Source organism: Scyliorhinus torazame, chromosome 6, assembly GCF_047496885.1.
Source record: "Scyliorhinus torazame isolate Kashiwa2021f chromosome 6, sScyTor2.1, whole genome shotgun sequence".
Taxonomy (NCBI): Eukaryota; Metazoa; Chordata; class Chondrichthyes; order Carcharhiniformes; family Scyliorhinidae; genus Scyliorhinus; species Scyliorhinus torazame.
The window spans coordinates 107,667,663-107,682,751 of record NC_092712.1 but is presented as its reverse complement, the minus strand read 5'-3'; the positions used below and the strand labels follow the sequence as shown (position 1 = coordinate 107,682,751).

Genomic DNA, 15,089 nt, shown 5'->3' with positions numbered 1-15,089 from the left:
AACCGCATAATGACCCTTTTTCCCGCAGCTTTTGCAGATAGGGTGTTTCGCCTGGCCGCAGAAATAACAGCGGGTGCCCCCGGTGCGACTCGGCGTTTGGACCGCGCAAGCCTGTGAGGTGTCCGGGGGGGGGGGGGGTAGGGGGTTTGCCACGACGGGTACGTATGGGGCCCAATGGGTTGCCGCGCGGTCGGGGCCGTAGGCGCGGGTATTACGCGCGGCCACGTCTAGGGAGGCTGCTAAGGCCCGTGCCTCTGAGAGTCCTAGCGACTCTTTTTCTAGAAGTCTTTGGCGGATTTAGGAGGATTGCATACCTGCCACAAAAGCATCGCGCATTAACATGTCCGTGTGTTCGTTTGCGTTCACCGACGGGCAGCTGCAGGCTCGTCCCAAAATCAGCAGCGCGGCGTAGAACTCGTCCATCGATTCTCCGGGAGCTTGCCGTCTCGTCGCGAGCTGGTAGCGAGCGTAGATTTGGTTAACTGGGTGAACGTAGAGACTTCTCAGTGCTGCGAACGCCGTCTGGAAATCGTCCGAGTCTTCGATGAGGGAGAAAATCTCCGTGCTCACCCTCAAGTGCAGGACCTGCAGTTTTTGGTCTTCTGAGACTCGGCCGGTGGTCGTTCTGAGGTAGGCCTCGAAGCCAGTCTGCCAGTGCTTGAAGGCTGCTGCCGCGTTCACTGCGTGGGGGCTGATCCTCAGGCATTCCGGAATGATCCTGAGCTCCATAGTCCTTGTTAGGCACGCTTAATAAATTGTAGCGCACAAAGACTCCATGAGACGAATAGAGTGAAGTCGTAGAGGCTTTATTAAGCGTGTCTGTTCCCCCGCAGCTCGATAGTAAACTGGCCTGCGGGGGAAGACTCCGGCTTCTTATACTCCGCCTTCAGGACGGAGCTTGAGGTCAACGGCCAACCAGGACCCGGGATCTGTCAGCCAATGACATTAGGGCTTCCAGTCCCACATGACCCCCAATACATACTACCACAAAGTGGTAAAGCAAAAAGTGCAGAGGATACTGGAAGTCTGCAGAGGGATTTGGATAGGCTAAGTAAATGGGCTAGGGTCTGGCAGATGGAATACAATGTTGACAAATGTGAGGTTATCCATTTTGGTAGGAATAACAGCAAAAGGGATTATTATTTAAATGATAAAATATTAAAACATGCTGCTGTGCAGAGAGATCTGGGTGTGCTAGTGCACGAGTCGCAAAAAGTTGGTTTACAGGTGCAACAGGTGATTAAGAGGCAAATGGAATTTTGTCCTTCATTGCTAGAGGGATGGAGTTTAAGACTAGGGAGGTTATGCTGCAATTGTATAAGGTGTAAGTGAGGCCACACCTGGAGTATTGTGTTCAGTTTTGGTCTCCTTACTTGAGAAAGGACGTACTGGCACTGGAGGGTGTGCAGAGGAGATTCACTAGGTTAATCCCAGAGCTGAAGGGGTTGGATTACGAGGAGAGGTTGAGTAGACTGGGACTGTACTCATTGGAATTTAGAAGGATGAGGGGGGATCTTATAGAACCATATAAAATTATGAAGGGAATAGATAGGATAGATGCGGGCAGGTTGTTTCCACTGGCGGGTGAAAGCAGAACTAGGGGGCATAGCCTCAAAATAAGGGGAAGTAGATTTAGGACTGAGTTTAGGAGGAACTTCTTCACCCAAAGGGTTGTGAATCTATGGAATTCCTTGCCCAGTGAAGCAGTAGAGGCTCCTTCATTAAATGTTTTTAAGATAAAGATAGATAGTTTTTTGAAGAATAAAGGGATTAAGGGTTATGGTGTTTGGGCCGGAAAGTGGAGATGAGTCCACTAAAGATCAGCCATGATCTCACTGAATGGTGGAGCAGGCTCGAGGGGCCAGATGGCCTACTCCTGCTCCTAGTTCTTATGTTCTTATGTTTGGCCCCTTGTTCTGCACAGTAACCAATCACTGTTTGTTGATGTACCATTTGTCAATGTACTCTTATCGATTATTCTTTTTTTGCCTACTGTGTATGTACTGTGTACGTTCCCTTGGCTGGTACATTTCATTGTACTTCGGTACATGTGACAATAAATCAAATCAAATAAGAACATAGGAATTAGAGAAGTAGGCAATTCACCCTTCGAGCCTGCTCCACCATTCAATCAGATCGTGGCACTAATGGGGCAGCAAGTTCCACAAATTCATCACCCTCTGCGAGAAGTAGTTCCTCCTCATTTCAGTTCTAAATCTACCGTCTGTCAACCTATATCTGTGCCCTCTCGTTCTAGATTACTCTACAAGGGGGAACATTTGGTCTACGTTTATTTTATCAATCCCTTTTAGTATTTTATGTATCTCAATCTGAACCCCTCTCATCCTTCTAAACTCCAGCGGGTATAATCCCAAACTGTTTAATCTCTCCTCATATGTCAACCCCTTCATCCCCAGAATCAATCTGGTGAACCTCCTCTGAACTGCCTCCAATGAAGTGACCAAAACTGGACACCATGGGCGTTATTCTCCGCCGGCGGGAGTCTCCATTTTGCCGGCGCCCGGGGGTTTCCCGACGGCGTGGGGCTGCCCCACAATGGGAAACCCCATTGACCGGCCGGTGTTACGGAGACTCCCGCCGGCCGGTCGGAGCAGAAATGTGGCGGGGCGGGTAGGAGAATTTCGCCCCATATTCCAGACGTGGTCTCACCAACAGCTTATACAATGGGATATGGGCACCATTGGCTAGGCCAGAATTTATTACCCGCCCTTGAATGCCCTTGAGAAGGTGGTGTTTAGTTGTCTTCTTGAACCGCTGAAGTCAGTATGGTGAAGGTACTCCGATAGCGTTGTTAGGGAAGGAATGCCAGAATTTCCGCACAGTGATAATGATTGTGAATCCAGTATATTTCCATGTCAGAATGGCATGTGACTTGGAGGCAAACTTGGGTGTGGTGGTGTTCCCATGGATTGGTTTTCCGTGTGCTTCATGGTGGTCGAGATCGCAGGCTTGGGAGGTGTTATTCATGAAACTTTGGCGGGTTGCTGCTGTAGATGTTGCACACTCTAACCATTGTGCAGCGGTGATGGAGGAAGTGAATGCTTATGGTGGTGGATGAACGGCTGCTGAAAGAAGGCTACTTGGTCCTTGATAGTGTTGTTGACACTCCTTGAGTGTTGTTGGAGCTGCACTCATCCAGGCAAGGGGAGAGAATTCCATCACACGCCTGACTTTTAGATAGTGGAAACAGTGTGGAGAGACAGGGAATGAGTCATTCATTGCAGAGAACCCAGCCTCTGACCATTCTGGTAGCCATAGTATTCATGTGGCTATTTCAGTTACTTTTCTGCTCAAAGGTCAGCAGCATGGTAGCACAGTGGTTAGCACAGTTGTTTCACAGCTCCAGGGTTCCAGGTTCGATTCCTGGCTTGGGTCACTGTCTGTGCGGAGTCTGCACATTCTCCCCGTGTCTGCGTGGGATTCCTCCGGTTTCCTCCCACAGTCTAAAGATGTGCAGGTTAGGTGGATTGGCCATGATAAATTGCCCTTCGTGTTCGAAAAGGTTAGGTGGGGTTACTGGGTTGCGGGGATCGGGTGGGGGCGTGGGCTTAAGTAGGGTGCTCTTTCCAAGAGCTGGTGCAGACTTGATTGGCCGAATGGTCTCCTTCTGCATTGTAAATTCTATGATATAGAATTTTGATGATTAAATATTCAGTGATGGTAATATTGCTTTTTTTAAGATAATTTACAGGATGTGGACATCACTGTCTAGGTCAGCATTTGTTGCTAATTCCTAATTGCCCTTTTGAAGATGGCAGAGAGCTGCCTTCATGATCCGCTGCAGTCCTGCTGGTGTAGGTACATTCCTGGTGATGTTAGGGTGAGAGTTCACTCCTTTTAGGATTTGTAGCAGTTTGATACAACCAAGTATCTCACTCGGCCATTTCAGAGGGCATTTAAGAATCAACCACAACTGGAGTCACTTCGAGGGTAAGGATGGCAGATTTCCTTCTCTAAAGGACATTAGTGAACCCGATGGGTTGATAGACAATAAACAGTGGTCTATTGGTCACTGTTACTAAGATGAGTTTATAGTTGCTATTTTTTTATTGAATTTTAAATTTCACCAGCTGCTGTGGTGAAATTTGTACCAATGATCATTAGCCTGAGCGTCTGCAGAACTCATCCGGTGACATTATCACTCCGCCACCATCACTACTCCTCCCACAAAATGTTGAACATCAAGGGGGGGTGATTAGATTATCTCCTGTTGGCGATGGTCATTGTCCAATACTTGTGCGGCGTGAAAGTTGCTACTTTCATTGCAAGGACCAGTTTGAAATGTGTTTAATGTTTACATTACATCCAGCTGTATAGACAGGAGAATATCAGCGTTGTTTTCCATTTCGGTAAGAATTTATGTTTATTTAAAAGTTTCAAATTCTATTCTAGGATGAAAAGGATTTTCGAGATAAATTAACACCAATTAGTGTTAGTTTGAATTATAGTCTGGATGATTCATACTCTTCAGGGGATCTTAAACCAATAATCAACTATTACAGTGAAACATTTCTTCAGAAACAGGTAAGAACAAGTATCTATTATTTAGTTAAATGTGAGATACATTGTGGCCCCTATTTTTCTCTGGTAGTAATCACTTTTGTCTATTATTGTCATTAATCTAAAGTCTTAAAATAAGTAGAAAGAAGTTAAGAAAATAACTTGTTAAGCACTTTGAACATCTTATTAAAGGCTAATTGCTATAAAATGCTACGGCCTTCAGGAAGAATGGAAGTGAAAATGAAATGTGGAACATCTCGATATAAGTCATTTGAACAAAGCTAAAATTTGGAATTATCAACACATATTGTTTAAACTCAATTACATAATTGTATGGAATGGGAAGTATGCAGCCTCATTTCCCCCACTAATTAACCTGGTTCCTGCTGACAACCACATTCTCACTTAAAAAAATATATCATTGTATTTAACAGTTGTAATTGGTGGCATGATGGCATTGCATCACTAATCATGTACATCTGGAAGAATTATATTCATTATTTTGCCAAGACAAATAAGTACTTTTGATGATGATTTTAAAATTAGTTGATTAGCTAAACTTCATTAGTAATAATCCACATTGGTTAATTAATTCCAATCTGAGTGACAGTTTAGGTAATGTTTGATACCTATATGTTCATTGTATCGTAGGTCAATAAGTGTGTTTTGTACCGTCTGAAGATAATTATCAAGAGGCTGAGGCCCCTCTAATTCCACTTCCTGGAATCTGCAATTTGTGACTCCGCAGAGATTTGTGAATACCACCTATATACCAATTTATGATGCTTTGCTTCCAAGTAAATAATAGATGAAGTGTTCTGCTAAAATTCTGCGTTCGGGAAACGTTTCCACAGGCTTATTGTTTGTGAAGTCCTATTGTTTGTAACGAATCCCCAGGCAGCGTTGGCTATGGAATAATGATAGGCTATAGCGTGGTTCAATTAACAGAGGGAATCCTAAGTAATAGCTGTGAATGCAAGTTATACACAATTAATTTGCCTTTGTTGGAACATGATTCAGAACTTTCATATTCATTGTTTCTTTCACCTTGTGTTGCGTCTTTGATTTAACTGCACATGGTGTCAGACATCTTTGTATTCAGGATGTTGCCAGAAGGGACAAGGACATCTATTGAATTAGGCAGCGCTCCTACTTTACAATCCCAGTTTTTATTACACACAGAACCTTCCCTTTGAAGTGGCATCCACATAAGCCAATAGTTCCCCTCCACTAGTTGGCAAGTTCTGAATTTACAAGTGCAAAAGAAATGGGCATCAAGAGATTTGCAGAAGTTTGTTTTGCACCTTTAACTTTTCCCTGTAAAATTAAAGTAGTCTAAAGATAACTTCATTTTCTTCACTGAAAGCTTATAATATATTATTCTGCATGTGTTTTCAATAAGTGTGGTAAACCTATGCAAAACATATTGCTGACACCACATGCTGTCTAATGTACTCTTCAGATATCACATTTCAAGAAATTGTGTTATTGTGGTGACCTGTGCAGAAAGGTCAGGTGGTGACAAACCTTTACATCCTTGCGGGCCACCACATTGTTTTATTATGAGATAGAAGAGTATTACCTCTACTCCCTCATCCCATGTAACGCTTATGTACTGGAGGAGTTTTTGATCATATTTTCATTTTGGCCCAGGGTATTTTCAGAGCACCGGCGGTGGCTATATTCTGTAGCCTTGATTAGCTGTTTCAAGAGGAATTATAGGTACTTCGTGGAACTCTCATGTTCCTTCCTTAATCACCTAATTAACTTTGGCTTCATGCAGGCTGACTTCAAAGGGGCTGGGAAATCCTTGAGGTGTTTAATAAAATTCTTGCCCGCTTGAAATTTGAGTGCAAACAAAATTTTAGATAGATTTCTGTCAATTTGATTTTTCACTGCTTAATCATTTGCTTGGCAAAGGAATCCACTTTGTCTTGTCTCAATTTTGTTAACTATAAAGGTGGCATCCAATCCAACCTGGATATTTGATATGTTCATTTGGTTATGGCAGTAACAAATGCCTTAATGATTTTAAATGAAATGTCTTTCAACCAAAGGGTTATCCCTTTAAATTAACCTTATACATGTACTATTATTAGTAAAAAAGTGCAGTACAGTTCCAACCCAGCTTTATGTGCAGCACAATTTAATCAGAGTGGAATTTAAGAGAGTAGGTGTGGAAACAATGTAGTCACATTGCATTAATGGAATGAGTTTGATACTTCCTCACATTGCATAAAGCAGATTTACTCAGCTTCACTACAAAACATGCAGCAGAATACAATAGTAAGGGGATACTGGGCTGGTCAGTATTTAATTTAATATATTGGGGTCGATTTTGCACTGCGTTTGCTGTGAGTGCAAATGGCAACGCGCGTGCAAAATCTCACGAGAATCAGAAAACAAGATTCTCGTTTTTCCCATTTTCCATGCCACTTGCCGGTGATGTAATGGCCTTGATTATTATCCGTTCTGGAGATTAAGCGCTCCCGATTAAGCGCTCCCGCCAGCAGAGAATCAGGACTGGTCTTCAATGCCGCTAGGAGTAAAGCCCAGGTGTGACTCTCACTCCTGAACCATGCAAATTTATGCATGGCGGAGAGCTCGCTGGATTCCATCGGGATCCTGGTGTCAGGCCGTCATTTTGAGCAGCAGGCCCCCCCCCCCACCATCCCGCATAATACAAATCCTGTCTCCCCCCCCCATCCCGCACAATACAAATCCTGTCTCCCCCCCCCCGTAAAGAAGGGGCAGCCACCCCTGACCACGGGAATTAGAGGCACCCTCCCCACACCACGCTCGCATGAGGGTGACCTGATCCCTCTAGTTCCACCCCCATCAGCCTCTCCTTCAGGTACTCTCTTCAGTCCTCACCCCGGCATTGCCAGTGGTGCACTGCTCCTGACAACTTGGCACCTACACCCTGAAGTGAAACCCAGGCCTGGCACAGTGGGCCTCAAGGGGGAATCAAGGGTGGGGGGTCAGACCATAGGTCATGTGCCCCTTTGCTGCTGTTTGAGTGCCAGGTTGGGCTTCCAGCCCGTTAATCACGCTAACCCTGAATTTGCGTCTTCCCGGTCAGTGGCGGGCTAGCAGAGAATGGCCTGGTGCTGATCCTGTTTGTCGGGCAACCCAAAATTCTCCACCCGATCGGGAATCCCGATACCAGCGTTGGGCAATGGAGAATCCACTCCAACGTTTCTGGGCAGGAACCTCATTTCAATAAATTGTAATAAATTTGAAAATATAATTAAAGGGCTTACCCACCATATGTTGTCCCCGCACTGAATATTCACATCGCGTCAACGTAACGTCAAGTCAGCGAGGTTTACAACCGTTATTTTTAAAACGTGAAGCAATCGAGGGGAACCCAGCAGGGGTGCAAAGGTAAGTAGAGCCCCCAGGGGGAGATGGACATGCCCTGCCATCCTGTGTGTGTGGGGGGGGGATTTCCCTTATTTGTGGGAGGGGGTTTGCACTTGTGAATGTTGTGGGGAGGTTCTCCATTTCCTTTGAGGGGGGGATTATTTTGTAGCTGCTGATCTGGGCACTTTTTAAACATGGCAAACGGATTTATGAGGCCCTGCCTTACCAGCGTGACGGCGTCAGAGGCTCCAGAAGATTTTTTTAACTCAAGTGCCTCACGAGGTCTGAATGCTGCCCATTGTGGGCGAGATCACTATTTTGCAAATCTGCATATTAGAGTAAGACAGCTAGTCCCGAAGTGTTGCGGTATAACCGCTTTGCCTCGGAGATCTCGGGCATGCGCCGTTCAGTGCTGGTCCCCACAAATGGGCCAGATGAAACGGCACTTGTGGGCGTCTCCCAGGGGACCGGTGACCCCGGGTGGTTGCCCTCTGGCAGGGTGGCACCCTGGCACTGCTGGTGCCATCTGAGAACCTTGACACTGTAGCTAATTTGGTTAGATCGCACCCATTGTGTTTGTGTTGAACATTCTATTTTTACTGAGGATATACTGGCCTTTAAGAAAGTAAAGAACTGGCTGACTAGGATACCCAAATAATGATAAAGGCAGGTAGGGTAAACATGAACTGTATACTCTGAAGATGAGAAAGTTAATTGAGGTGGATGATACAATATGGGAAACTGGCAAGATAAATAAGGAGTGACACTATGGATCAAGAAACTGTGGAATGAACTGCTTCATAATGTTATTCAGAATCAATTGAGGTGTCTGAATGAGAGATAGATCAAAACAATAAAGATTGGGGGCACGATATAACGAAGTGGGAAAAAGTCCCATGGAGAGCGCGTTTAGCCACATGTTTCCCGGCATCGCAGCACCGAGAAGCACAAGGTTATGAAACGCAACTCACGTTTGGACCCTCAACGGGGGACGTGCAGCCGAGGTCATACATTGCCCCATTTTGTAAACTAAGGATCTCTGTTCACCGGAACTCCTCAGTATAGCAAGAGATTGTGATGCCGTGAAGCACCAAAGCAACCCCTGACCCACCCCCCAATGCAAGAGTCCCCAGTACCAACCCCCATCAACACCCAATAGGGCATTCCCAGCTCAATCACACTTGTGCAAAAAATGTCAGCTTGGCAGTATCAACTGAACAACACGCCTGCCAGTGCCACCTGCACACCATGGCACTGCCAGGGTACCAGCAGTGCCCAGGTACCATCCTGCCCAAAGGGCTTGGACCTGGGGGCCTCCAATCCCCTGAGAGATCCCCACAAGTGCCATTCCACCTGGTCCCAGTTTGTGAAGACCACTAACGGACAGCACTCACCCAAGGTCTCTGAGGCAAGGGTGATTGATCCCACCCCTTGGGTAACTCCAGAATCTGCACATTAAAGTGAGACTAGCTGTCTCGCTTTAATATGCAGATTTGCTAAAAAGTGATCCCGCCCACAATGGCCAGGATTCACATCGCAACGTCTCTCGAGATCACATTAGATCTCGCAAGGCATTGCGAACCAGGAAGATCCAAGGAGCGGGGTCTCCTGCCTCTTATCGGCCACGCTGCGCTGTGGCAACTTCCTTTGCAGGTGGGGCATGACCATTAAATCACGCCCAATCAGGTTGGAGAAAATATGGGAAATGGAACAAGTCTGGGAAAATAAATATCCAAGTGTAAAGCTTTAACAGGGCAAGAATCACTTTAAATGATTACATGAGGCTCTTGACAATGAACATAAATACCATCACAGATATTTGCCACTTACGTGGGCCCTGTGTCATTAAATTCCACCGTAAAGACTCAGAATTTATTAATGCTCTGAACATTTGTTCTCCAAAGCACCTGAGGAGAATTGTACTGACACAGCTCGGAGCACAATAATTGACGGTTTTTTAGAGATGACTGAGGCCTTTGTGGTCTTCACACTTCATCTGTTTGCCAAGAGAGCAGAAATTCTGTGTTAATGAAGGATTTTCAAAAATGTAGGTAATGCTCACAGGTAAGAACACAGATATTCGGAGTCAAAATCCAGCACCTTATGCAATGTGTCTGCAAGGATTGCTAGTGGAAGTTTCACTTCAGCCATTGCTGGTGCTTTTGACTCTCCACCATTTCCACCTCAGGGTTGTTTTTTGAATGCTGCTTATTGGTTACATATATACTGTAGGGATTTTTGGGATCTCTTTAAGGATGTATTTAAAACTGGTGTTGCATTTAAGTGAGTGCCTTCCTTCATATTTGAAATTTGTATTCAGATTTCCCATTTGACATCACTTCCTTCACTAGCGCATCTGACTCTTTTTCTGAAAACTAATTTGTTTGTGATGATTTCAGCATAATTTCTGACAGGTTACTAGCAAGGACTATTTGTGAGTGCCCTTATAATAGATGTGGGCCTAATTTTCTGCAGACAAAAATGTGCATTTCTTCAGGCTGTGACAGATTTGTCAGAGATCATCATGAACTTCATGGGTGATGATTCCTGTTCTGCTAGGTCACAACATGGTGATAGAAGGGAAGGCAAGTGGAGTGGTATTGTAGCCAAGGGTTGTAAAAGTTAAAAGTTAGGTGAACGGTAGGAATGATGAGGAATATCCTGCAGTTTTGCTTAAGCACCTTCTCCTTTTTCATGTGCATGAAGAAAATTTTCATGCACATGACATTGCAAAAAATTAATTAGAAAATACTTTTCCCTCACCATAGTCCTTGGCACTTTATCTTATCTTTTATAGTAATTTCCATAGAATCCAGAGAATCGACAGTGCAGAAGGAGGCCATTTGGCCCATTAGGTATGCACCGGTCACCAAAGGAATACCCTGGGCTAGATTCTCCCAAAATGGGACTATGTCCACATGCCGACATAAAAACGCTGGAGTTTTACTCCACAGATTCCTGGAAAAAAGATCAGCTAATTCAATGCCCTGCAGGGGACTAACAGGGACCCAGAGTAATTCACGCAGCTTTAGCTACGAATAGGGACCCCCGCACTTCCAGTTCGGAGTCCGCGCATGCACACGGCGACAGCCTCCAGCGGCCGGGCAGAGCTCCATGGCGGACTCGGACCACGGAGCCAGACACAAAAGTTAGACCCCCCCGATCGGCCATGCGCCCGAGCACCTAACCGTGCGGATCTAACACTCGACCGCCTATTAGTCCATCCCACCAGTGTCCGATCCCCTGCACCCCCCACCAGAATTGCCGGACCAGTGCCGGGCCCGATTTCGGCGTGAAAGTGGATTCTCCGCCTCCGCTCAGCGCAGGGCTGCAGCAAATCCAGCCCCCTATCTAGGCTCACTACCCCCCCCCCCCCACCCCTCAGACTCCACCCTAACCCCTCAGCTAAGGGGCAATTTAGCATGGCCAATCCACATAACCTGCGCGTCTTCGCACTGTAAAAGGAAAGCGGACCACCGAAAAAAGCTGCACAGACAAAGGGAGAACGTGCAAACTCCACACAGACATCTGGTTATGTTGCATAATTGAACTGGAAACTAGTTTTGACTGTTCAAATGCATTAGCTCATGTTATTCAAACCACGGGTGTTTATGTCCAGAGGAGGTTCGCCAATAGGGGAGGCTAAAACTTGGTAGCTGTGGTGAAGAAACATGACCGCTGTCAGCCTTTCATGGCCTCCCTCTTCCATCTTTGTTATAATTAAGCAGTTTCAGAGGGAGTTATCAAGAATCTGGTTCCTACTGGTATGGTTCAAAGTGAAGAAAAATAAATATGAGGAAAAGTGGAATTGAAAAAAAATTGTACAAGTGCCAGCACATATTTTTCTCTTTACCACAAGGAATTCCCTTGAATTTTGGGGGAAGGGGCCAGACAACTGACAGCAGGTGTGTTGGTTAGGTATATAAAACTTAGATGTCGACCGAGTGATTTTTATACTGTTGGAAACTCTGACTTCACAGAATTTAGAAAGATGGTCTTCATTTGTTTAGAATGGTCAGTATTTATTACGTTTAATATGATAAACGGGAAGCAGTTTGTTGGATTTTTAAAAATTTGATTGTCTTGGAAGCTTAATGGAAGTATGGGGAGTCATGGGGGTGGACATTTTCAAGTTTTAGTGCCTGGGCTGTGATCTTGTGTGATAGATTGCCTGCGAATTGTTGAACTAGACCATTTCTATTCCATTTAAATTAATAAAAATCAATGATTTTTACATTGGGCAGACCATTCCACCATTTTTTACAGTCCAGGCAATGACATTGAAAATGATCCCCAATTACTCTTTAAAATGGTGAATATTGGATATAAAATGTAAAGTGTCTTCTCCTGATGATATGCCTCCCATTGCCTCAAAGATGTGTGTTTCTCTTCAAATCTTCAATTCGCTCACTTTCTCTGATGGTGAGGACAAGGCAAAGTTCCAGACTGTCCTCACAAAATTCAACAGTCACTGCGAGGTCGAGACAAACGAAAGCTTTGAGCGTTACGTATTCTAGCCTTCAGGGTAAGGATGAGCCTTTCCAGTCTTTTCTCACTCAGCTTCGCATTCTAGCGCAATCCTGCAACTACGGAGACACCGCTGACTCCCTCATCAGGGATCAGATCGTGTTTGGCGTCCACTCAGACGCCCTGCGGGAGCAGCTCCTAAAAATAAAAAATATGACCCTGCCTGTGGCCATCGAGACTTGCAAAGTCCACGAACTAGCGAAAAGTCGCTATTCCCACCTGAAGTCGGCAGAGCAGGCTTGCCTCCAACTTGCCTTCCACGAGGCTGAGAATGTACAGGCCATTGCCCAAATGCGGGACCTGAGCATCGATGAAGGCGGCCATTTTGCGCGCTTTTCCAGGGCTCCCACGCAGGCGCACCACGGTCGGGAAAACAAAGTGGCCGAAAACTACACTGCGCAGGTGCGAGCGGCGGCTGACTGCACTGCGCATGTGCGACGACGCGCCGAATGTCACGACGTTGACGTAATGACGTGTCCCAACTGCGGCACCGCCCATTTAAAGCGGCAATGCCCCAAGAGAGGCAGGCGGTGTCTCAACTTAAGAAGCTTGGCCATTATGCTACGCTGTGCAGATCTGGACCTTCGACAGTGGTACCAGGTCCAACGAAAACGAGTTTGAAGTGTGCAGCAAGGGCTGCTGGACTTGGAACCGGATCCAATCACCGATCCAGAGGATGACTGCCCGGGGTCCACGTTTTATCACCACGCATAACCATGCCTCCTCACTTTCACCAACACACATGCCCATCCTTAAAGTGGATTGTGCGGACGAGTGGCGTGCCACAGTACAGGTCAACAATTGTAGCATCCGGTTCAAGCTGGACACTGGTGCTTCGGCCAATCTAATATCCCAAACAGATCTGGCTCGCATCCAGAGGCAGCCCACCATTCCTCCACTGGCTTGTCAGTTGCTCGACTACAATGGGAATGCCATCACGGCGCTAGGGTCCTGTCACCTGCAAGTATCCAACAGGGCCGTCAAGGCCACTTTGTGTTTTGAGATCGTCCAGCCCGGCAAGGCTTCTCTGCTGGGTGCCCGAGCATGCAAGCTCCTCCAGCTAGTTCAGCGTGTACGTGCCATGTCCTCAGCTGACAAAACTCTGCAAGCCGACATTGAGGAGCGCCTACTGCAGTACCCGGATGTGTTCACAGGGATGGGCACGCTGCCCTACTGCTATAAAATTCTCAGGCCTGATGCCGCGCCGGGTGCCGGCGCCCCTCAAAGACCACTTGAAGGCGCAACTGCAGGATCTCCAGTATCAAGGGATAATATCCAAAGTGACGGAACCAACTGACTGGGTCAGCTCGATGGTCTGCGTCAAGAAGCCCTCGGGAGAACTGCACATTTGCATCGATCCCAAGGGTCTGAACCACAACATTATGAGGGAACACTATCCAATCCCGAAGCAGGAGGAGCTGACGAGTGAAATGGCGCATGCCAAATATTTTACAAAGCTGGACGCATCAAAGGGCTTCTGGCAGATACAGCTGGACGAGTCCAGCTGGAAGCTATGCACATTCAAAACTCCCTTCGGGAGATATTGCTACAACCGAATGCCATTTGGCATTGTGTCGGCCTCCAAAATCTTTCATCGAATAATGGAGCAAATGCTCGAGGGCATTGACGGTGTAGAGGTCTATGTTGACGATATCATCATCTGGTCCACGACCTTGGCGGAACATGTTGCCCGTCTGCAGCAGGTCTTCAGGCGCATACATGCCAACGGCCTGAAGCTCAACAAAACTAAATGCTCCTTTGGTAGGTCGTCAATTAAATTTCTGGGCGATCAGATCTCACAACAGGGCGTGCAGCCGGACCCAGACTAAGTCCACACAATTAACACAATGAAGACCCAAGAGGACAAGAAGGCGGCCCTCCGCTTCTTGGGGATAGTGAACTTTCTGGGGAAGTTCTTTCCCAATCTCGAGTCACACAACACGGCTCTCAGACACCTTGTGAAAAAGTCCACCACTTTCCAGTAGCTGCCCGCACATCAAGAAGAGTGGCTTGAGTTGAAAGCGAAGCTAACCACCACTCCTGTTCTAGCCTTCTTTGACCCAGCAAGGGTGACCAAGATCTCCACAGACGCCAGCCAGGAAGGCATTGAGGCGGTGCTCCTGCAAAAGGACGACACCTCGTCCTGGGCTCCAGTGGCCTACGCGTCCAGGGCCATGACCCCCACTGAGCAACGCTATGCTCAAATTGAGAAACAATGCCTGGGTCTGCTCACTGGCATCGTGAAATCCCGTGATTATGTGTATGGTCTCCTGACCTTTACCATGGAGATGAACCACAGTCCCCTGGTGCACATTATACACAAGGACTTAAATGACATGACACCCAGGCTCCAGCACATTCTCCTTCGGCTCCGCAGGTATGATTTTGAACTGGCTTACACACCTGGGAAGGAGCTAATCATCGCGGATGCCCTTTCCCGTGCCATCACCTCACCATGTGAGCAAGTAAACTTCATACACGACATCGAGGCACAGGTGAAACTGTGTGCCAGCACCCTCCCGACATCCGACGACAGACTCACATCATTCGGGGGGAGACCGCCAAGGACCCTCTGCTGCAGCGGGTCATACATCACCTCACGAATGTCTGGCAGAAAGGGCAATGGCCCCAATACTATAATGTAAAGGATGACCTAACTGTTGTCGAGGGGATCC

The 15,089-nt window shown here is 46.6% G+C and overlaps 1 protein-coding gene across 1 annotated transcript in view; it reads left to right on the top strand.

The window, feature by feature from the left end:
- itga8 (integrin, alpha 8) overlaps positions 1–15,089 on the top strand; it is a 328,234-nt gene that overhangs the window by 137,115 nt on the left and 176,030 nt on the right. Inside the window, exon 18 of the mRNA XM_072508666.1 lies at positions 4,414–4,545. Within this exon, the coding sequence (XP_072364767.1) occupies positions 4,414–4,545 (132 nt within the window). The remainder of the gene's footprint in view (positions 1–4,413; positions 4,546–15,089) is intronic.